This window comes from Chelon labrosus (genome assembly GCF_963514085.1).
Source record: "Chelon labrosus genome assembly, chromosome: 8".
Classification (NCBI taxonomy): domain Eukaryota; kingdom Metazoa; phylum Chordata; class Actinopteri; order Mugiliformes; family Mugilidae; genus Chelon; species Chelon labrosus.
The window spans coordinates 15,329,038-15,349,711 of record NC_140358.1 but is presented as its reverse complement, the minus strand read 5'-3'; the positions used below and the strand labels follow the sequence as shown (position 1 = coordinate 15,349,711).

Genomic DNA, 20,674 nt, shown 5'->3' with positions numbered 1-20,674 from the left:
CTTGAGACGAAACAAGCAAGCCATGTAACAGTACAAAACATTTAACATTAACTTTACAAATAATAACAAAAAGATCCATGTGTAATATAAACCAAAAGTTTATTTCTATCAATTTGCCCAAGACACTAGAGGAATGAGTTTCCAGTGAGAGAGGGAGTACCCTCTTACATTAACAGGCTTGCGTTCAGTTGAATAACACTAGTAAAGCCACTTAAAATTGCAGACATGATGGGGGGGGGGGGAAAGAATCTCCTTAAAAGCCAAAAGAAAAGAAAAATAAAGATGCTGGTTGTCTTCGTCTACAAGGCCATCTGCAAACATTCACTTGACACGCTTACAAAGAACCCTTTGATTAGTTTAAATCCCTTATTTTACCTCACCCCACATCTGAAGCCATGCAACTCGCATCCAACACTCAGCATAGGATAAAATAAACTAAAAATCTAGAAACACCAAAAGAAAAAAAAAAAAAAAAAAGAAAAGAAAAGAAAAATTGAAATTGTTTTATTTTTGAGCTTTAAAAGCTCTTGCTCCTGCTCATCTGTAAATCCAGTAGACATGTAAAAATACAACCATACAATACATTAGATTCAAAAAGGTACCAAAAAGTACAGTAAAAATAACACTTCCATCACTGGAAATGTAAATGGACACAAAACAATATAAAATAAAAAGTGGAAAAGTGACATTTGCTTCCCCAGTTCCTCACTTGATCTGTACAAATGGAGCATGAGTCCAAATTTCTGCCAACTCCAAAGGAAAAGCCAGAGCCCATGTTCGCTGTGGTCAGACCATGGATCTCTTTTTCTTATTTACTTTAGACCTTAAGAGAAAAACACGGTGCTTAACGTTACTGAGAATAAACCAGATGTGGCATGCAGTTACACAAAGACAGACAGGTGCATGAATGGGTTTGACAGGTCAGTGAATGGACAGACACACTTTGGGGGCGGGGGGGACACGACCGCTACCTATTACACCTAGCACCCTGGTGAAAGGTGAAACGGTCCTTATTCCTGTTCTCGACCACCACCGACTCAATCCTTATCGATCAAGTAGTCTTTGTAGAGATGCATCTTAACATGGCTGACAGGTGGAATGAATCCATCTTTAATGACCACAGACCCCACAACACGGCCTACCCTAACCCCACCACAATGCTTGAATGGATTTAGAGTAGATGGAGATCTTTGGGGTCAAAAGGCACTAATGGTTACAGCTATGTTCTCATACTACCACGGATGATGCAAAAATGCATACCTGCACTATGTGTGATCAGTATGGCTTGTAGCTACTCTGGTGGCCTCCACGTCTTGGAGTTTTCCCATAGCTTGTATTGCCCTGGTCTGGAGGACAAGAGAAAAAGGGACTGAGTTCTTCTGTACAACAAGGAGGACCAAGAAAATAAAGTTTCTCTCATTCTGTTTCTTTCCCTGGGGGCACTTATCGCTTACTGTAATCGTAGCCACCCCCATAGCCGTAATAACCAGAGTAGTCATAGTTGCCATAGCCGCCATATCCGTAGCCTTGCTGTCCATAACCATAGTTCTGGTTGTATCCCTGGTTCCAGTAGTTGTTGTAGCCTTGATTCCAGTTTTGGCCCTGGCCTAGAAACAACAGGTGAGGCCTTTGTCACAACTCGCCAGCACATAAGACCCAGGCAGTTACTCATATTTAGTCATTCTGATGTAGATTAAGAGAAAATAATCTTCTTGTACACTAAAGTCGCTTACCTCCACGACCCCTGCCCCGTACTCCGTATCCACGGGCGCCGTACTGCTGCTGCAGGTAGACCTCTTTGGGCTGGGCTATTTTAATTTCACACTGTAACAGCACACAAAAGAATATTAGATTGACGTGTTAAAATTATTTCACAAAAGTACAGTCTGCACAGCTTCAACTTGGTGCAAATGTGTGCCATGCCGTTACCTTGCTTCCACCGACGTTGTGGTACTTCTTCTCCATAACCTTCTTGACAGGAGCCTCATCTTTATACGTGATAAATACGAATCCCCTCCTCTTCTCCGTCTTTGGATCTTGCGGAAGCTCGATGGTCTCGATCTACAGCAGGACGAAAAACAAACCTTAGAAGCGGCTGACATCCAGTACTTACTGCCTCAATACACTGTCAAATCCGCTGAATCCGTTACCTCTCCATAGGTCCCGAAGTACTCCTGAATGACCTCCTTCGAAGTGTCAGGGTTAAGGCCGCCCACGAAGATTTTCTTGACTGGATCCTTCTTCATTGCCATGGCTTTCTTTGGGTCAATCTGTCGACCATCTAGCCTGTGCTCCTTCTGTTCCAAAACCTGAAAAATACACACACACACACAAAAACGTTTATACCTGCCCACAATGTAAGCATGTTTGAATTTCTCTTGGTCTCACATAACGGCTCCCCCATTCACCTTATCTACGCTGGCTGCATCTTTGAAAAGGATGAAGCCGAAGCCTCTTGACCGGCCCGTCTGCTGGTCCATCTTGATGGTGCAGTCCGTCACCTCACCAAATTTAGAGAAGTAATCTTTCAGATCCTTCTTGCTCGTGTCCCAGCTGAGACCACCGACGAACATTTTCCTAAAGAAAAGAAAGAGGTACGTGTTTAGCAGCCACTCGCTATAGCCATGGGGGGGTGTTGCCGGGTAGAAGGGAGGGGGGGGGGGGGTGGGGGGTGGATGTAAATATACATTATGTACACACTGTTCCCAATCATCTGTTGACCCAGTGGCATAGAGGGCACACTGCAGCAGCCATTGCTTTAAGCGATTTCCCCCAACTTTAAAACAATGCACTGAAAACCGGACATCAGCACCGCAAAAATCTCGTTTCTACATTTAAATTAAATAAGGAAATAGGTGCTGGTTTTAATCCCTGCTGAAGCGCCCATCCCCCCCACCCCTCTCCGCTCTGCACATGGCGCCAACAAAAGGCCGGCTGAACAAAGAAACATGGCAAACCACCGCTGCTTATTATGACTGAGCGTTTCCTAAAAAGATCGCCCCCCCTGCACCGCTTCAAACTCACCCGGCATCCTCCTCGCCCTTGCTGGCGTCGATCTGTCCGCCCTCCGTGCCTCCGTTCTGCGAATCCTCGTCGCCGTCGGGCCCGGCTCCGTCTCCGTCTCCGCAGTCGTTCACGGCGCTGCTGTCGTCGTTCCCCTCCTCGGTGAGGCCGGCTCCGTTAAAATCGTCGTCGACTTCGTGGCCGTTTTCCGACGTCTCCATGTACTGCTGCTCTGTCTCGGACATTTTGTACTACTACACCCTAAGCCCATAAGGAGAAGAAAAGATGATTTTACGTTATAAAACTGCTCCGGTTACATAACCCCTGCCGTGCCACACACGCTTCGCCATTTACACGGTGCCAATACGTGCATTTCCCACCATTTTGGCCGGCGCCATCGCGTTCCATACATTCATGGAAAGCCGTGTTTGCAGCCGAGCAACGGGAAATGGCAGTGATGTAACGCTAGCATGCACGCCACGGTAGCCACCCAACACCTAAAGTACATTTCTCCAAGAGGCGAAGATTAGAAAAGTTGCAACCATCTGTATCACACTGATAAACTAAGCCCCGACTGTGCAACTCAAATTCGCAGTTACGTAATTCAGAGGCCGTGCTGGCCGCTACACAGGCCGTTATTTTTAATAAGGACATATTTAAAATCTTCGCCTACCGGAAACACCGTGAAAAGACCGCAAGAATCAGACTAAGACTACTTACGTGGCGAACTAAAAGAAAAATACAGATTAAAGAGGTAGGGGGGAAAAAATTCCGCTTACTGGTCACACAACCGGAGAGCTCTCTTCAAGATGGATTCTCCCACACGACGACAACTCGTGGTTGGTTTTCTAGAACCGGCGGAAAAAAACGACATTTCTGCGATGGAGCCATCTGATTGGATGGTCGCTGCCGTCACTCACGGCGCTGGCCAATAGAATGCGCCGCTCGTAGTTTTTTATAACAGAAGACGGTCACGCCCCTCAGAGCACAGGAAGGAACTCGCTAGCCTTTTTTGCTGGTAAAAAAAAAAAAAAAAAATGATGTGGTCACTGTACGCCAATTTCAGCTCAACTCAGCTAAAATAAGTAGCCAAACCGCGGTGTTCGGTCTTTAAATTTGACTGACTGTAATTAGTAATAGGAATTTGATTAAATGCGATGCAAATGCAGCAGTGCCATCCAACCTCGCGTGAAGATTGTGCGAGGAAAATGTCAGAAATGTGTATCTTTCTCTGGACGTTTAGTTCAGAGAAAGGTAGTTCAGTTTAAAAGGATAGATCCAATCCAATCCAATCCAATCCAATCCAATTTTATTTATATAGCACAATTTAAACAAACACAAGGTTTCCAAAGTGCTTCACAGTAAAATACAATAAAGGTAAAGTATGGTAAAACAAAAATAAAGCCAATGAGATAAAAGAGATAACAGATAACACACAGTAAAATCCTTAAAATAAAATAAATGAAGTCAACTTCCTACTAGGTGTTAAAAGCCAAGTAGAAGAGGTGGGTCTTTACAATACATACTACAAAATGATGAAATTAAATGCACAACAAGGAACTATGTTTGGTGGTATGTTGTATTAATGAAGCCGTTACTTTCTATGGCGTGTGTAACGTTATTTATTTTTTTATTATTATTTTTTTTTTTGTAGATCCTGTATCCCAGTTTTGGTTTGTTCGATAATAAGAAGTAGCCTACACTTGATTTCTCATCTTTCAGTACATTTCTGTACCAGCTTCTTTTCTTAGCTTTTAATCAATCAAGGAGATCAAAGACACATATTACTTAGTAACAATTGTCCAACAAAATCCATCTGTAAGCTGCCATGCAAACTACTCAGCATGAGTAAAACACTTCAAGTGAAATGATCTGCTTTCCACACACAGTAACATGTTTGTCAGACATCCATGAACAGGTATATTAATAATTTGGTGGTTTGTGAATCATCTCCAGTTGAGCAACGGTGAAATTCTCAGTTAAAGGGAAATGTAATGCAATTAAGAATGACCTCAGCTGTTAAATTATTGCCTGACATTTGACTGCAACTTCCTGTTTCTAAACACAATGATATTTTCACATTACATCATGTGTAATCGCAAAAAACAAAGGCAGCTGGATTAGTTGAGTTTCCTCAAAGAAATCTCACCTGGAATGAGTGCGTATATGACTTGAAGAAAACTCAGTGAGTCCAGTTGCTTTTGTCTTAGCTTTGCCTTTTGCATATTACATCATTTGGTTAGATCATTTGGTCTCAGGCCAACCAGTCTACAGTCAAACCCTCTGAACTGTAAACTCGTGTATTAATCGCCCAAGAAGCACAATAAGGAGTGAAAAGCGCCATTAAGGGTTGTTATAATCTGGCTAAAAAGTCTTGGACAAAAAGCAAATAAGGTATCATTACTGCTATATTTTAAGTAATTAAACGATTTTAAGTTTTTAAAGCTTGTGTTAAACTGCTATTGCACTCCAGCCCCTCTATAAAAACACCAAGAAGTGACAGAGCGGCAGCTGGTCCACCACTGTAAAGTACCATTTTGTAAAATATATTTTGGTTAGACAGCTTTTTCAGTGAAGGGAACGATGCTTTGGAACGTGCCACCTGATCAACTGGCATTTCCTACCACTAACAAAGACTACCAAAACAAATTAAACACTATGATACTTGCATTATATCGCTAATCTCAGTATATCTATGTTTCTATCAGTTAAAGCATGGATAAATAAACAGAAGATGAAGGTAGTCAAAGTGTTTAGTCTTACATAGTTTATGTTTTTATTTCATGCAAGGTCACAGTTCATTGTTATTTCAGTGCAATCACATTTATTCAAACAAAAAGACTTCTATCCCGCTGGGGGATTTAAAGCTGACATGTTAGATCTGTTGGGATGGGTGCTTTCCAAAAATTAGTGAGATATTTAAAACAGAAAGTAGACAAGATATATTATTGGTGAGATACATGCATTTAATTTATTTTTAGCACTAAACTGATGCATTTATCAATAAAACTATGACACTGAAACAATGTATATGTCCCCTCTTCTTCCTTATGTCCCTTTCACTCTTCTTCTTCCGCAGTGACTTCATCACATATCCGAGGCAGGCTTGGATTGTTTTTCATCAACCAGTCAGCAAGCCAAATCTATTGAAATCAAAAGCAGGATGCTGCTCAAAACTAGCTGTCAGCATGGTAACAATAATATTATTCAGTGTCAATAAACAAGTGGTTAATGAATTAACACAAGTATTCTCCAGAAGCTGAGCATCAGAACTTACACAGGGGTTGAGCGGCTTGTCCTTGCAGAGCTCAGTGAGTCCACGTAGCAGAACTGGGTTTACATGCCTGCTAAAGTATTCTTCATTTGCTTCTCTTGAGGGAAAAGGCTCAATTACAGCTGTAGAGAGAAAGCACATGGAGTATGTAGTTGCAAGTATTCAATACTTCATTCCTATATGAATAGAAGTATGTGTTGTTGAATGTGTAAATTACTTACAGTTTGGGAACATGAACTTGATCTCTCTCACAGCTGCATGAAATGACTCGCTGCCATGGAGTGCGTTTTTCAGTTCTGACGTGCCGTATTTTGCTCTAAGACTGGGGGGAAATTCAGTACATCGATTTATATTAGTGCCAACGTCGGAGCACAGACCTTTACCCTCCACATAACAACTAGTATATCAAGTCATAGGTATATATTATAATAAGTCAGAATTCCAGGTGACTTTTCTAAGTATACCACAGGATGGTTTTTAGTTCTATAAGCAAACATTTGATAAATTAACAGGACATGATTATCTTGAATTATTATGCACATCACAGTTTCCTGCATTAGCCTTATCCCTGTTATATGATATAAATGCATGACATGCACACACATATTTCTGTATGTAAACACTGACCACTCTGGATGAGTTTCTCTGGCCTTGATGCTGTTGACGGGCCCAATGATGGACTTCCAGTGGGCAATGGCGTTGTCTCGAGCCAGTGTCATGGCAATGATGGGGCCAGAGCTCATGAAGGCTGTCAAGCTGGGAAAGAAGAGCTTTCCATACTGGTCTGCGTAGAAGTCACTGCATTGCTCTGGACTTAGCTGCAGCATCCGCTTCTACCGCAGGGATTAAGTATTGGACATTTTAGTGAAATGTGTGCAGAAAGCTGAAGCAAATATACTGAATAAACTGTAGTTATGCTTCAGCGTTTGGGCTTTTCATTATAGCAATACTAGCAGGCATGCGTCTGCGTTAACTCCTAATCATTTAATCATGGAATTTAATCATGGTCTACATTATTTAGTCCACAATATGCGATTAGAAATCAAATCAGTGTTCATATTTATACATTAAAGCCTTGGTAATGTCTTATAGTTCTTCCAGAAAATGATTGCCACATGTTATACGACCTCTAGTGGACAAACAATATTACAACAGTAAACAGTTAATTTAAATGTATTGCCATCACTTTTTACACATACAGTAAACCGCTTAAGGCAATTGAATATACTTGTTACAAATCTGCCAATAATATAAATATGACCAAATTACTGGCCCAGTTATATACACAAACTTTCAAAGAGGCGACTCAATAAAGAAGCAGAAACCAATTCCTCAAACTATTTTCAAATACCAGCTAAATCAATAAAACACACCTCAACTAAATAACCTACTATCATTTACAGAGGATCATGCTGGAGGACATGCCGCTGATTTTTTAACCAACCTGCAGGATAACGAAGCCCAACTTCAGGATAATGTCCTCTATCTCCTCAGCTTTATGGATGACATCTGGTTTAATAATGGCAAGGGTTCTTTCTACATAAATACGAGGGTACGAAGGTTCTTCCATCTTTTGTACGCTAACGCCAGCTTAGCCAAGGACTTTAGTTTTGAGTTGCGATGATTCCTGTTAGCGTTGCTACATAAACAACGCTCGATAAGCTATTAAGCCAACATTAGTAACACTGAGATTACTTTAAACATTGCATGCCACTCGCATACTTAGCACAAACACTTTAAACTGCTTTTAAAATACTTTAAAGGGACAATTTACTCTTTAAGCTCCCTCTTTTTTGCTCCCGTTCGTGATGTGTTATGGTTGCTAGGATACCACTTCCTGCCTACGACGTCCCAAGCAGGACAAACCACACATTTTAGGCAAACGCCTAAAATAAAAAGGTGAATTGAATTAAAAACCAAATATTTTCATGTCTGAAACTCGTGTAAACATCCCACTTCTTTATCAAACAGACATTTTTGACACTTATTTTTTTATTTTCCAGATTCCTGCTTCACATTTGGAATAACTTGCTTTACTTAAAAATGTCATTAGTCAAAGTTCTGCCTGTAATATATTTGTTGTATGAACTGGAACAATTTATACAGCGTTGAAACCAAGACGGCACACATTCTTTTCAAAGAGTCTTTTATTCAAAGTTGCTTCGAGGAGGGATTCTTATCGAGTTCCAATGGTGACCTGCCACACTCTGATAAGGTTGTCAGTGTAGCCAGCAAACAGGGTCTGTGAAGGAATGAAGGTAAGAAGGTATTAATTAACCAAATTCTGCCGTTTAATGTTAGTATATTACTACACAAATAAGTATATTTGCAGTTCCCCTCATATTTGCAGGACTGTCGTCAGTGGACATCAGAGTTAAAAGTGAATGGGTATAATCACCGGGGATACAACACTAAAACAAATAATGACATAATGAAACATCCGTGCAGAAAAGTCTTGTAGAGCTGAATGTCTTGTACCTGTCCGTCAGCAGACCATGCCAGGGAGGTACACTGTGGGGGTTCGGCCTTGCTGTTTGTGCTGATCACTTCCTGTCTCAGCTCATCCACAATGATCTTACCCTCCAGATCCTGCACAAAAAGATCAGAGGGGGTTGCAATGATTAATACGGATGGAGAAGGATCAATAAGAGACTTTGAGGCATTTCAAATTGAGCTCAGTAACAGCCTCTGTTATCATCAAAGAATACAGGTTAGATGTAAATTTTCGTCACTGCTCTTTACACCGTTATCATTAATACGCGTCATAAACTGATCATGAGGTATTTAGTCTTACCCAGATCTTGATGCTGGGGCCAGTGGCAGCACAAAGCCAGTAGCGGTTGGGGCTGAAGCAAAGGGCATTGATGGTATCACCACTGTCCAGGGTGTAGAGGTGTTTGCCCTCATTCAGGTCCCACAGCATGGCCTGGCCGTCCTGAATGGAAAGAAAGGATATACTTAAAAAAAATCCCTAAATCTTTCCATGATGCTGAACACAAAATAGCATTAGATGCATGATTACTTTCACAAACCCTCAGCACTGACCCAGTAACTTAAGTGCAGATGTCACTCAGAAACAGCCTCTTTATCATCAATGTTAAACAGGTGTATGTTAAGTTTCCATCACTGTTGAAACCTGCACTTGAATGGGCAGACCACAAACCACTCTGTGGGACTAAACAATAGAAACTGTCCTACCTTTCCACCAGATGCACACAGAGAGCCATCAGGAGAGACGGTCACTGTGTTCAGGAAGCCAGTGTGACCAATGTGGTTGGTCTTCAGCTTGCAGTTGGCCAGGTTCCACACCTAGGGGCAAACATAGACTGTGTCACATTTACGCTGGTAATAAAGCCAAGTATTTGTGCTCTCAACACAAAAACTCACCAGTAAGGAAATCATGTATATGTGAGAGTTTTATACACTATTTTCAAAGGGGAAAAAAAATAAGATAAATACCTTGACCATCTTGTCCCAGCCGCAGGAGACAATGATGGGGTTGCTGCTATTGGGGGAGAAGCGGACACAAGACACCCACTCAGAATGGCCCTCATCCTGCGAAATAAAGTACAAGTTGTTGATGTGGTGTGGGTTTTGTCAACTTTACCAACCAAAGAAATCATGATCAGAAGAGCACCCTAAATTATCTACAGGTTAAATAACCATGGCAACTGCATGAAGGCATAGCTATGCTGGACAACCCATTGTTGTACGAAGGAAGTCTTTCCACTGAAACCTCAAAGCACGATGTTCAATAAATTGTAACTACAAGACAGACAATTCAAGCTGCCAGTTAAACTGTGTGCTTTACAATGAGGTCATAACTCACCGAAAACATCCACAGACAGAAAGACTGAGTGGTACGTAAAAGAGAGCACCATTAGGTCGGCAGCTCACCTGAATAGTGTACTTGCAGACTCCAAGAGTGTTCCACAGCTTGATGGTCTTGTCCCGAGAGCCAGACACAATCTGGCGGTTATCAGCAGAGAAGGCCACGCTCAAAACATCCTTGGTGTGTCCAACAAATTGGCGGGTGGTGAGGCCACTGAGGAAACAAACATTTCACATGAGCAAAACTGTTCCACACCTTGAGAGGCCCAATAATAACAACACACAACATTTACTGCAGTGTCTTCCGGTCCATTATTGCCTTGTATGTTCAAGTTCAACACTGTGACAAATTTTCTATAGACGAGACACTTCTTGTATCTTCTATTAAACGTTACAAAATATCTCAGCCTGTGCGAACCTTCTATAATATAATAACTAACTCTGTGATATTATATAGCTGTGGTTCTGCTATCAAACCTGAGTGCGATTAAATTTGCTGGACTTGCTGTCCAATTGGAACCGAGGCAGGCATGGACTTAAAGACATAATACCAGTCTACACTGTTGAGTTTTCTTATAAAGAAATATCTATTTGTCTATGGTCTGTGTGAGATGCAGCAGCTTGGTTGGGTTTGTATCAGACTTGACCCAATGAGACCACCGAGAAAGGCATGATAAAGATATGATAAACTGACAGTATATAATTCACACACTGTCATTCTAGCATCACCTGTCTGTGACGAGGTTACATCAGCTCTGGGAAACTAGTTCTGCAAACATACTACTCTTTTCTCAATGTAGGTGTTACAACTAAATGTAACGGCACATCATCTACACTGAAAGGAGCAGGTTTCCACCTCGACTCCTAAACGTCTACCCAGTACTGAAGAGACAACCACTCCACACACTTACGTGGTGAGGTCCCACAGGCGGAGGGTCCCGTCCCAGGCACCTGACAGGGCAAACTGTCCATCTGAGGAGATGACAACATCACTTACAAAGTGAGAGTGGCCCTTCAGGGAGCGCTGGGGGATGCCATAGTTGGTTTCATCACGGGTCAGCTTCCACATGATGATGGACTTGTCTGGAAAACAAAAGTACAAAAGTTTTTTTTTAAATTCAGGGTCCACTTTTCATTCAGGAAGAAGCATATTACTTCAATCGTTAGCATGTAATGCTAGCAGTGTGGTAGTGATTTTCCATCAAACTTTCAAACATTTGGTCAGGGGGCTCAATATGTGAGGGTTAGGACTGTGTTGTTGTCAAATACACATATTTATGTTAACCCACGAATATGACTACACGTGTCCCAAATGCAGTGTTGGTCTCTACAGGTCCATTACTGATGACGCCAGAGTGCTAGCTAGCTAGCTTGGCTAACCACACTCTATTTTACTCTATTTTACCCAGACTCCCATGAGTTTAAATACTGCATTAAACACCACGTGTCTGTTTACAGATTTATCTTCTGCGCCAGTCGCACTAGCGTCGCCGTTTGTCTCACGCTACAAGAGTGGAGGAGCTAGCTTACTAATGCTATCCTAGCCATGTTGGCGGAGCCGGCCGGGGAAGCCTCACCTCGGGACGCCGACAGAATCATATCGGGGTACTGGGGTGTAGTGGCGATCTGGGTGACCCATCCACTGTGCCCCTTCAGGGTCCCCCTCACGGTCATCTGCTCGGTCATTTTGGCGAGGTTCGGTGGTGCCTTTTGCAAGGATGGATTCGGATTTTTCAGAGGTCCGGGAAAACCTAAGTCCTCATCGCATCTAGGCACAGAGGAAAAGGAAGTTAAGACCCGGATGCTAAAACTTTGAGGGGGGTGAAACGGCCGCAAAGCATTCTGGGATATGTGGACTTCAATGTGCGTTTACAGCTCTTTGCTATGTGAAGAAAACACATTAGGTCTGACGGATGATTGTGGCTGTTTTATTATTTTTTATTTTTTATGGCTTTTTTTTTTTTTCATTAACACTGAAATTCAAATATCTCTTATGCAGTATTATGTTGTAGTGCTATTTTCAAGTTTACAACCTGGTCAAATCTTCATGAGTAAAAAGCTTTAGGAGTCTTGAATAAATAAATAAATAAATAATCACGCATACAAGTATGCAATGAAAAAAATATATATTTTCTTTAATTAAATCTTTAAATATTTCTAAATGCTTGAATCATAGGTAAAGGTATAGCAATCATACCATGATCAAGGTTCACAAGTAATGTGGATAATATTTGATATTCACACACAGACCAGAACTATAAAGTCAAAATGTAAAACATTAACTTCTGAGTTGATGTGAACAGCTAATGTTCATGCTCTGTCAATAGTTTTGTAACCTGTTGTTTAGGTTCAGAAAGAATGAGATCCGTAACGATACCGTATGCGAATGATTTCTGAAAATGTTCACATATTTGTTTGGGAAAGTTGTAATTGAGAGCACGGTGTGTCAAGTGTATATGATAAATAAATGAATGAAAAGCTATTTTTGATTCAGAGGTCATAGGTCACTGACAACCTGGAAGTAAGAGGGACTGATTGACAGACTGATTTAACGTTTGCAATGTGTGTAGCTAAGCGTAGCATTTCCATAGAATACATATTCTAGACACACTGGCAGCATTGCTCTGTGGATTGCAATGTCTGTCAGCTGGTCAATCTGAAACCCCCACAAAAAAGCCCCAACAGTGTTTAATACTGCTTAGTAAGAGTGGCATTTTAATGATAAATACACACTATTAGCATGCTAACAAGCTAAAGTAGGATGTAGGCGAATATTACCTGCTAAATGTCGACTAGTGGTAACATGTCATGTTAGCATTTAGCTCAAAGCACATATATGCTCTTGTCATTGCATTTGTTGTACATGCAGCTTGATAGAACATCGCAAAATCATTAAAGACTCATTCATTCATTCATCTTCTGTAACCGCTTGGCCTGTGAAGGGTTGCAGGGGGGCTGGAGCCTATCCCAGCTGTCATCGGGCAAGAGGCGGGGTACACCCTGGACAGGTCACCAGTCCCACGCAGGGCTAACACAGAGAGACAGACAACCATTCATGCTCACATGCACACCTACGGCCAATTTAGAATCACCAATTAACCTAATGAGCATGTTTTTGGACGGTGGGAGGAAGCTGGAACATGGAGACAACCCACGCAAACGCCACACAGAAAGGCCCAAGTCGGCCTGCATTCAAGTTTCTTGCTGTGAGGCATCAGTGCCCATTAAAGACTGACATATTTAAATAAATGAAACAGAACGATTTTACAGAATTATGATTTAATGACAAAGAACCATTAAACTAGAGAGTAATTACAAAAATAGCTTAAATCTTTTACAACCAAATGCACAACCACAAAAAAAAAAAACATTCTCAAAAAGTCCTGCTAACACTGTGGTATAAGATTTGCCAGAACATCAAACTCTGTTCTGACACTGTGCTACGTACTGACTCCATTAAGGCATAAAAAAATGACACTGATAGAATCTGCGAAAGAAATAAACACATTTGATAATGTTGCACGACAGATAGCCATCAGCTCTGTTGAAATAAAACCCCGCTTTCAATATAATTTTTCACTCAACATCCACTTTAGTTAAAATCTCAAATAAAGTCGTCCTTAGCTTAATGATATGTAAGTTATTTACAAGTTTCATTTCTAGGATACCTGTAATTTCGTAAATGAATATAGAGAAGAAGAATCTTTATTATCTGTCTGTTAACCCATCTATTTGTACACACACATAAGGAAAGGTAGGCACTCTCGGAGCATTATAATATATGATGCACACATTTTCCAAACACTGTATGACGCTAGATAAATCAGTGGGAACTCACATATAATTATTATCCCACTGATGTAGAAATAGTTTTGCAACTTTTCAGATGCAGAAAAAAAAACAGAAAAGAAAAAACAGTGGCTACTTTTAGTTACAAATAAAAATCTGCATTGCCAAAGTACTGATCTAATATTAACTGATGTTTGTGGTTGATGAAGTTAGAAATGTACATCAGCCTGTACGTTGATGGGCACTGAGTATAAGCAACCGATCCAACACAGTATATTGCGTGATTGCTACTCAGTCATGTCTAGCGCATAACCTGAATATGTATTCTGCCTTGCAAAAAGATAATCTCTGTATCAACAAAGTGCAACTAATATCAATGCAGACGTTACAAATGTCCACGAAGAAACATAATTTCCCATAAATATAAGTCTGTTCATTGTGATCCTATGCAATCTGTATACGTGTATCCAAAAATACGGTTCTTTAAAAAGTATGTATGTGTGCATATGTGTGTCAAACAGAGCTTTAAACAAGTACATTTAAGCACCAAGAAGTGAGTCCATGTCAGGAAAAATGTAATACAAAGACCACATCACACCAATAAAGTAATCTGAAAGCAATCCGTTTGTGATAACAGAAAGACCACATACGCTCAAAATCACTAGCAAGTGTATTGCTGAATAAAAAGGACTAACAACCTTAAAGAAACAACCGTTTTGCGTGTATATTTGATTCAAATATCATACTTTAGTATGTTAGTCCTTCAGTCCACGTGATTCTAAAATATCAAACAAACAACACACATTTAAGTCAGCAGCAAGAACTCCTTCTGGCAACAGTAATTAAACACGTCTTCTTCTCCTTCTGTGATTGAAATGCAGTCGATTATTGACAATCATTTGTCAAGGCAGCTGAAACACTGATTGATTAAGAATACTGTTAATGGTTCCTTCAAATCTGGCCTTGCAGTTTCATTTTTTTAATCTATTTAATCCACAAACACGGCGATGCACAGGAATGGAAAATGTAACTGGAGAAACAACACGTAAGAATACACCAAAATAAAATAAAGTCGCCGCAGAGGTAAGCCGTGAAAAGGTAGACTTACTGACATGTCTGAGTGACTTGTTCATATGGATAGAGTGCTTATATAAAATGAAGTAGTTTGAGGTTCCATTGAGGGACCACAGGTCATACAAGATGCTAAACACCACAGTGTCTTGTTATGATCATGCGTTAATAAGTGAAAACCTTTACAAAAGAATCATACAAGAGATCATCATAACATGTTCAATGTATCTACACAGTAAATCCTTCCTTATGTGCCAGTGACATCAGGGACTCCCAAATAACTGTTTCTCAAGCCGTGAAGCAACATCGTCAGCAACAGGTTGTGTCTTTCCTTCTGGGATGAATGTGGAAATGCAGTGTTCTCTGTCGCCCCCTCCTGGAGAGTTTCCATAACGGAGGATCTGAGTGTTCAGTATGACACAGAGGGAGGCGTCACATGGCTAGCTCTGCTTCATAAAAGCCAATCTGCCCCTCGAGCTTTCTGCCTGTTTGTGTGTCCTTTCTCCACCGGGCCCTTCACCCCTTTCAGGGCTGAGAGAGGCGCTTGCGTTTGAGCTTCTGCCTCGCCATTTCCTCCTTTTGAAAAACAGAGAGAGAGGACAAGAAGAGTACTGACAACACACTCCTCCATCTGCTGAGAAATACGTCCGTCCATCCATCCATTTGTGAGACTGTGGCGAGTGCACACACTGTCATTCCCCTCCAGGATTAGGTCAAACTTTGTTAGTACGGCAATCCCAACATCCCAACAAGAGTCCCACTGCCAGCTCACTTCTGTCTCTTCAAAAGCGCGGCAATAACGCTGGATCTCGAGTTTAAAAAAGTAGACTCAAAAAAAAAAGTCCTTCTTCTCAGATTCTCAATATATTATGTCATACAATTTTATAAAAAGAAAGGGAAAAAAAGGAAGCAGGATGTTGGCGTAGTATTCAATATATACCATATCAATATGTACAGATTCCATGCTGCAGGTTAGTCATCACTGCAAAAGAAGAATAGTGAGGACCGATTAGTTTTGCAACTAACTACTTCATGCTTTACAATAACAAGCTCACACACACGCACACTGTAATATACTTACAAAATGCCCCTGTGTCAAATCAGATTAATAAATTTCAATTTGAGTAATAATCTCAGTGTTTACATTGAAAGTGTTAGCAGTTTCCTAACTGTAACCTCTGCTATCTGGAAAAAATTCAGTGGCTAATAATTTAATATTAGTCAACAAAATGCTTATTATAAAAAATGCTCTATGTCAATGCTTTTAACACTCACCTTGTGCCAGCAGCCTGGTATGGGTAGCCCGTCATGGCCCTGCAAGATGAGAACAGCAGTTACAAGCAAGAAATCGTGACGTATGCTTAGACACAACCGGGTGGGCACAATCAGGGCAAGTAATAATTATTTACTTGAGAAGAAATGAGACAAGGGGGCCCCCAGGTGGGTACCTTAAGGCATATTTTGCCACGAAAACTATAAAGGCCCTAGATTGCATCGAGAACACTCTTTTAGACATGGGGGATAGCACGCATACTTCTTTGCCTGGTGACCCCCAGAACCTCAGATCTCACAGTTAGCGTTGTACATGTTGCTGACTGTAATATAAGGAAAAACTTGTCTATCATAAAATATACAAAAAGAAAACCTTTTTGCTCAGAAATTCAAAAAGTATTTTTTCCAGCATTGTACTTTGCATCTTTAAAGTGACATTCCTCATTTACTAATTCACTTTTTGGAACATCTTTCATCTTTTTCATAAATTCAGAGCAAGATCTGGCCAGATCATTTAGATATACTGCATCAGACACACTTCACGCACTTCATTTTCTGTTTATTATCCGTGAATCTTTCTGTTTACAGCGGAATTAGCTGCATGGATTATATGTAGGGGAGCGGAAAGAAATGAAAGGGACACACAATTGCACAACTGAGATGAGGGATTGGAACAGACACTAGCAGCAGCAGCAGACGCACGATGAGTGATGAGAGACAAGTGGAAGAAGGAAGCAGAGATACTGTACCACAGGACAGGGGGCCTCAGGGCCAGAAGGAGGAAGAGGAGGAGTTTGAGGGGTAGAAAGTCCTGCCTTCACAGACAGGTCTTTAGACGCATCACAACCCTGTCAGCAAGAATCAATTACACATTCACAGCATTGAGGAAGAACAGCAGAGAAAGTGTCAGAGACACAGCTGAGAGTGAAACAGAAAACTGAAAATACTAAATGTCTTTAAACTAAAAGGTAAGAAGAAAGAAACTGTAAGAAAATCAGTTGAAATGTGCCGTATGACAGAGTGTGAATGTACTGTATACGTAGAGGTGACATACCACAGGACAAGGCTGGTCCAGGCCTGGAGGACCTTGTTCTCCCTTGCTGCCCTTTAGACCTTTCTTCCCTGGTAATCCTCTGTCACCCTGAACAGGAAGAGGACACGCGTTCATACACTCAACAAACAAAGCAGTTAACTGAACATACAGGCTGCAGGCTTACTGCATTAAGGCCAAACGATGCTATTTAAATTTCCAAAAGGTCAAGTAACGTGTTAAAAAGGTACAATTACGTGAAAAATGAAAACTTGAGGGAGATGCAATAACCCTGATGATTCTATAATTATTCTATATTACAGTTTTGGACGAACCTTATCTCCTCTATCCCCTCTGTCACCCTTCTCTCCTCTCATTCCTGGGAAACCCTGCATATGGAAGCACAGCTGGGTCAGGATGAATCTTATGGTGTCATGCAAAATGTCAACATTTAAATTCTCATTAAGAAACTCACATCTAGTCCAGGCTCCCCCGGTTTGCCCTGTGAACGCAATCACAAATTAAAAATGGTGGTTTTTTTTTTTAATTCTTGATCGAAAAATCATATTCATTAAAAACATTTATTAAAGTTATTATGTTCTTGCCTTATCGCCCTTGGCACCTGGAAGACCCACTAACCCTGCAGACCCAGGTGGACCATGGAGGCCGTCTGATCCCTGCAGTTAAAGTATAACGTCGTCATGTCAGAACTGCAGCAGTTTTAAACATTAAGTGTTACATTATGATATCAATAATGGCCCATTTGTTACTCACCCTGGGTCCAGGAGTACCAGCTTCCCCCTTATCTCCCTTTATCCCCAGTCCCGGCTCACCCTGCATTATAACAGAGAAAAACACTGAGTACCAATCAGCACGCAGCCTCCTCCACAAACCAGATACATGGTCGTGCAGTCTTACCTTAGGACCAGGCATCCCGTGCAGCCCCTGAAACACAGTGTGTGTGTGTGCGCTTTAGTGCATGACATCTACAAGGGCAAACAACAATCCTGACCATTTTCTATTAAGAGAGTGATTTACACAAAGTCCCTACCATAGATCCAGGAGACCCAGGTACTCCTTGTGGGCCAGGTGGGCCAGGTGGGCCTGGCTGGGAAATCATCTGAATCTGACCGGCATTGAAAGAGTCAAACAGGAAAAGAAAGCACAGTAATTTAAGTCATAACCAAAGATGACTGAGGCCCCATAAAAGTAATTTTTCTAGCTTCTTAACCGCACAACATGCTTGCTTTACATCTCCAAATTCAGATCTTTAAACGTAGCTTTACTTACTGACATCGGCCTGCATTCATTTCCGCAATGAAAATCAATTTGCAAACTCTTAAAATGTAACTGGATGTCAGTGGAAGTAACGGCTGTCTGGAGGTATTCAAAAACCTAAAGTAATGAATGCTCAATGACTGGTGAAACTGACTGACGCGGTGACATGAGTGGATGTGTGTGTCACACTGACCAGGTTGTCATCCAGCCTGCAGTCGCCTTTTTCTCCTTTCTGTCCATCCATACCCTGATCAACAAAGAGCAAAGAATAACTTCATCTGTTTTTTTACTTGTCACTCTTTGCAGCATTAGAGAAACATTTTACTGTCAGTACTCACAGCTGGCCCAGACAGACCCATCTCTCCTTTCTCTCCTCTATCACCAGGTGGTCCGGCTTCACCGAAGTCACCTTTGGGTCCCTGGAGTCCAATAATCAAGAACAAACCTCACATTGAGCGCACACACAATGGAAAAAGAAGCTTAATCAGCCTGTGTGTAATCGTTTTTTTTCTGTTTACCTTCTCCCCATCAACTCCCGCTGGCCCAGGTAAGCCAAGCTCACCCTAACACAGGAAAACAAATCAGACAGTCAGGTTTAGAGTCTTATGGTCGTCAGCCAGCAGCACTACTAGCCGATGACTGCCTTACCTTCTCTCCTGGGAGGCCTGGGGGTCCGGGCGGTCCAGGTGGGCCCTGGAGAAAAGAAAGAAAGAAAGAATAAATAGGCATATATCCAGGTAAACTTTATAGGGTTGGTACCAGGGGGCTGGGAACCAGGCTATAAACACAGCACTGACACACGGTGAGACTGTTAGCTAACGGCAGCTTATTTAGCGGTCTAGCAGATGCAGAGGGACATGTTTATTATTTTGAGGTCTGGTGAATGTGTGTCCAGCATGTGTCAATAGCTGCTAGGTAGGTCCTGTACAGTTTTTAACAGGTTTTTAGAGCTTTTTGTGCCGACAACAGTTGCTTCTTGTTGTCAAAAACGTTGCAGATGAGAGATGTGAGAGAGTCTGGTAAGCAAAACCAAAGACCTGGAGGCAGCTATAAAGCTCTGTGGAGCCGAGGATGGCTTTTCTCTGTGTAGTCATGATCGCACTATAGCTGCTTTAATTCAGCCCGTCACGTACAGACAGTCACACAGACGTAGCTGTTTACTTTCACTGTTTATCGCAGTGAGGAAAAAAAAAACTGGGAACTCGTCACAATGGCTTGAACCGGGGTCAGCGCAAAACAGTATATTTCACAACAGACAAACGCCAGTAAACAAAGCTGATGGCCTCTTCCATTACTCTGTCTGCTGATCACAAGCAACTTGAAGCAATTTTATCTTACGGAGATTGTAAAACAGTGCTGAATGTGGTTTGGGCTGCACAATAGTTTGGCATCATTTTCCATTCTGTTGATTGTTTTGATGCAGGATGAGGCCGCTGGACAAAAAAAAGAGGGGAAACAGAAGGCCCATGTGACTTTCTGTAACGATGGAGGAAGAATAGCGTGCACATGCGTGCCATGTCCATCCCACGTTCATCCCACGCAGCCTGCAACGAGTGACAGCTCTCTGAAATCACGCTCCCTCATCTCCACATCCACAATGTTACACTTGTTCGAGTCCCTCCGACGGCCTCGGCCATCTTGAAGAAATAAAAAGGGAAACTATGTTGCCTCCCAGAGGTGTACATGTTGATCCCCTCCCCCTTTTTTTTCCTCGCAATTTGGGACTTTTTTGTTTGTTCTCTTTTAAAGCCGTGCAAACTAGTCGATGTTTACGAGCAGGCATTTGATCTGAGATATTTCAGATGAAATAGCGAAGCCCGTTCGTGCAAATAATTATACACAAAGCTGTAAAATGAACGATGGTGACAAACAACCAGTTTCGGCGCAGTTTTAAAACAAATTCATCATCACCTAACATTTCACTCTGCTGCGTTTCACACAAACAAGTGAATCGATAAACACACAAGCTGGGTGGCCAATGAGAATTCCTTGTCCCACGGATATGCAGATTTACAACTCCAGCCGAGACCCTGCGTGTGATTTCACTCCGGCTGATCTACATAGGCAAGAAGCTTCGGATAAGATCTCAGGTTCATGTTTGCACTGACGCCTTCGTGACCGCCTCA

The 20,674-nt window shown here is 41.6% G+C and overlaps 4 protein-coding genes across 5 annotated transcripts in view; all 4 read right to left on the bottom strand.

Annotated features, from left to right (window-relative positions):
- Window positions 1–80: 80 nt before the first annotated feature.
- Window positions 81–3,841, bottom strand: hnrnpaba (heterogeneous nuclear ribonucleoprotein A/Ba). The gene is made up of 9 exons (XM_084550487.1): window positions 3,783–3,841; window positions 3,025–3,264; window positions 2,409–2,577; window positions 2,151–2,309; window positions 1,930–2,061; window positions 1,734–1,824; window positions 1,455–1,607; window positions 1,261–1,346; window positions 81–823 (listed from the first exon to the last, which is right to left on the bottom strand). Exons 2-8 carry the CDS (start codon window positions 3,246–3,248, stop codon window positions 1,276–1,278), a joined length of 999 nt encoding a protein of 332 aa, XP_084406613.1. The 5' UTR covers window positions 3,249–3,264; window positions 3,783–3,841; the 3' UTR covers window positions 81–823; window positions 1,261–1,275.
- A 1,885-nt stretch (window positions 3,842–5,726) lies between these two features.
- Window positions 5,727–8,261, bottom strand: nme5 (NME/NM23 family member 5). Of its 2 annotated transcripts, XM_084550183.1 has the most exons (5): window positions 7,722–8,261; window positions 6,905–7,110; window positions 6,499–6,599; window positions 6,281–6,399; window positions 5,727–6,146 (listed from the first exon to the last, which is right to left on the bottom strand). In XM_084550183.1, exons 1-5 carry the CDS (start codon window positions 7,845–7,847, stop codon window positions 6,063–6,065), a joined length of 636 nt encoding a protein of 211 aa, XP_084406309.1. In that variant the 5' UTR covers window positions 7,848–8,261; the 3' UTR covers window positions 5,727–6,062. The 2 variants fall into 2 exon arrangements, with proteins under 2 accessions (XP_084406309.1, XP_084406308.1); XM_084550182.1 differs by having other exon boundaries at window positions 5,727–6,399.
- A 145-nt stretch (window positions 8,262–8,406) lies between these two features.
- rack1 (receptor for activated C kinase 1) lies at window positions 8,407–11,908 on the bottom strand. Its single transcript, XM_084550181.1, has 8 exons — window positions 11,686–11,908; window positions 11,020–11,191; window positions 10,175–10,322; window positions 9,737–9,832; window positions 9,476–9,586; window positions 9,072–9,212; window positions 8,756–8,866; window positions 8,407–8,519 (listed from the first exon to the last, which is right to left on the bottom strand). Exons 1-8 carry the CDS (start codon window positions 11,792–11,794, stop codon window positions 8,454–8,456), a joined length of 954 nt encoding a protein of 317 aa, XP_084406307.1. The 5' UTR covers window positions 11,795–11,908; the 3' UTR covers window positions 8,407–8,453.
- Window positions 11,909–13,414: 1,506 nt separating this feature from the next.
- LOC311491886 (uncharacterized protein) overlaps window positions 13,415–20,674 on the bottom strand; it is a 117,506-nt gene continuing 110,246 nt past the window's right edge. Inside the window, exons 19-33 of the mRNA XM_084549947.1 lie at window positions 19,197–19,241; window positions 19,067–19,111; window positions 18,887–18,967; window positions 18,736–18,795; window positions 18,322–18,390; window positions 18,189–18,215; window positions 18,045–18,104; window positions 17,876–17,947; window positions 17,746–17,772; window positions 17,606–17,659; window positions 17,295–17,381; window positions 16,990–17,088; window positions 16,244–16,282; window positions 16,050–16,058; window positions 13,415–15,544 (exon numbers count right to left, since the gene is read on the bottom strand). Of these exons, the coding sequence (XP_084406073.1) occupies window positions 15,494–15,544; window positions 16,050–16,058; window positions 16,244–16,282; window positions 16,990–17,088; window positions 17,295–17,381; window positions 17,606–17,659; window positions 17,746–17,772; window positions 17,876–17,947; window positions 18,045–18,104; window positions 18,189–18,215; window positions 18,322–18,390; window positions 18,736–18,795; window positions 18,887–18,967; window positions 19,067–19,111; window positions 19,197–19,241 (825 nt within the window). The 3' untranslated portion in view covers window positions 13,415–15,493. The remainder of the gene's footprint in view (window positions 15,545–16,049; window positions 16,059–16,243; window positions 16,283–16,989; window positions 17,089–17,294; window positions 17,382–17,605; window positions 17,660–17,745; window positions 17,773–17,875; window positions 17,948–18,044; window positions 18,105–18,188; window positions 18,216–18,321; window positions 18,391–18,735; window positions 18,796–18,886; window positions 18,968–19,066; window positions 19,112–19,196; window positions 19,242–20,674) is intronic.

Coding starts and splice junctions, on each gene's coding strand:
- hnrnpaba (XM_084550487.1), bottom strand. CDS start 3,248: ATGTCCGAGACAGAGCAGCAGTACATGGAGACGTCGGAAAACGGCCAC. Junction 2,310..2,408: donor ATGCAGCCAGCGTAGATAAG/GTGAATGGGGGA, acceptor TGTATTTTTCAG/GTTTTGGAACAGAAGGAGCA. Junction 1,608..1,733: donor ACGGGGCAGGGGTCGTGGAG/GTAAGCGACTTT, acceptor TGTTGTTTCTAG/GCCAGGGCCAAAACTGGAAT.
- nme5 (XM_084550182.1), bottom strand. CDS start 7,847: ATGGAAGAACCTTCGTACCCTCGTATTTATGTAGAAAGAACCCTTGCC. Junction 7,111..7,721: donor TGGGCTTCGTTATCCTGCAG/GTTGGTTAAAAA, acceptor TCCCTGCGGTAG/AAGCGGATGCTGCAGCTAAG. Junction 6,400..6,498: donor CAAGTTCATGTTCCCAAACT/GTAAGTAATTTA, acceptor TTCTCTCTACAG/CTGTAATTGAGCCTTTTCCC.
- rack1 (XM_084550181.1), bottom strand. CDS start 11,794: ATGACCGAGCAGATGACCGTGAGGGGGACCCTGAAGGGGCACAGTGGA. Junction 10,323..11,019: donor CGCCTGTGGGACCTCACCAC/GTAAGTGTGTGG, acceptor TTGTTTCCTCAG/TGGCCTCACCACCCGCCAAT. Junction 9,213..9,475: donor TGTGTGCATCTGGTGGAAAG/GTAGGACAGTTT, acceptor CTTTCCATTCAG/GACGGCCAGGCCATGCTGTG.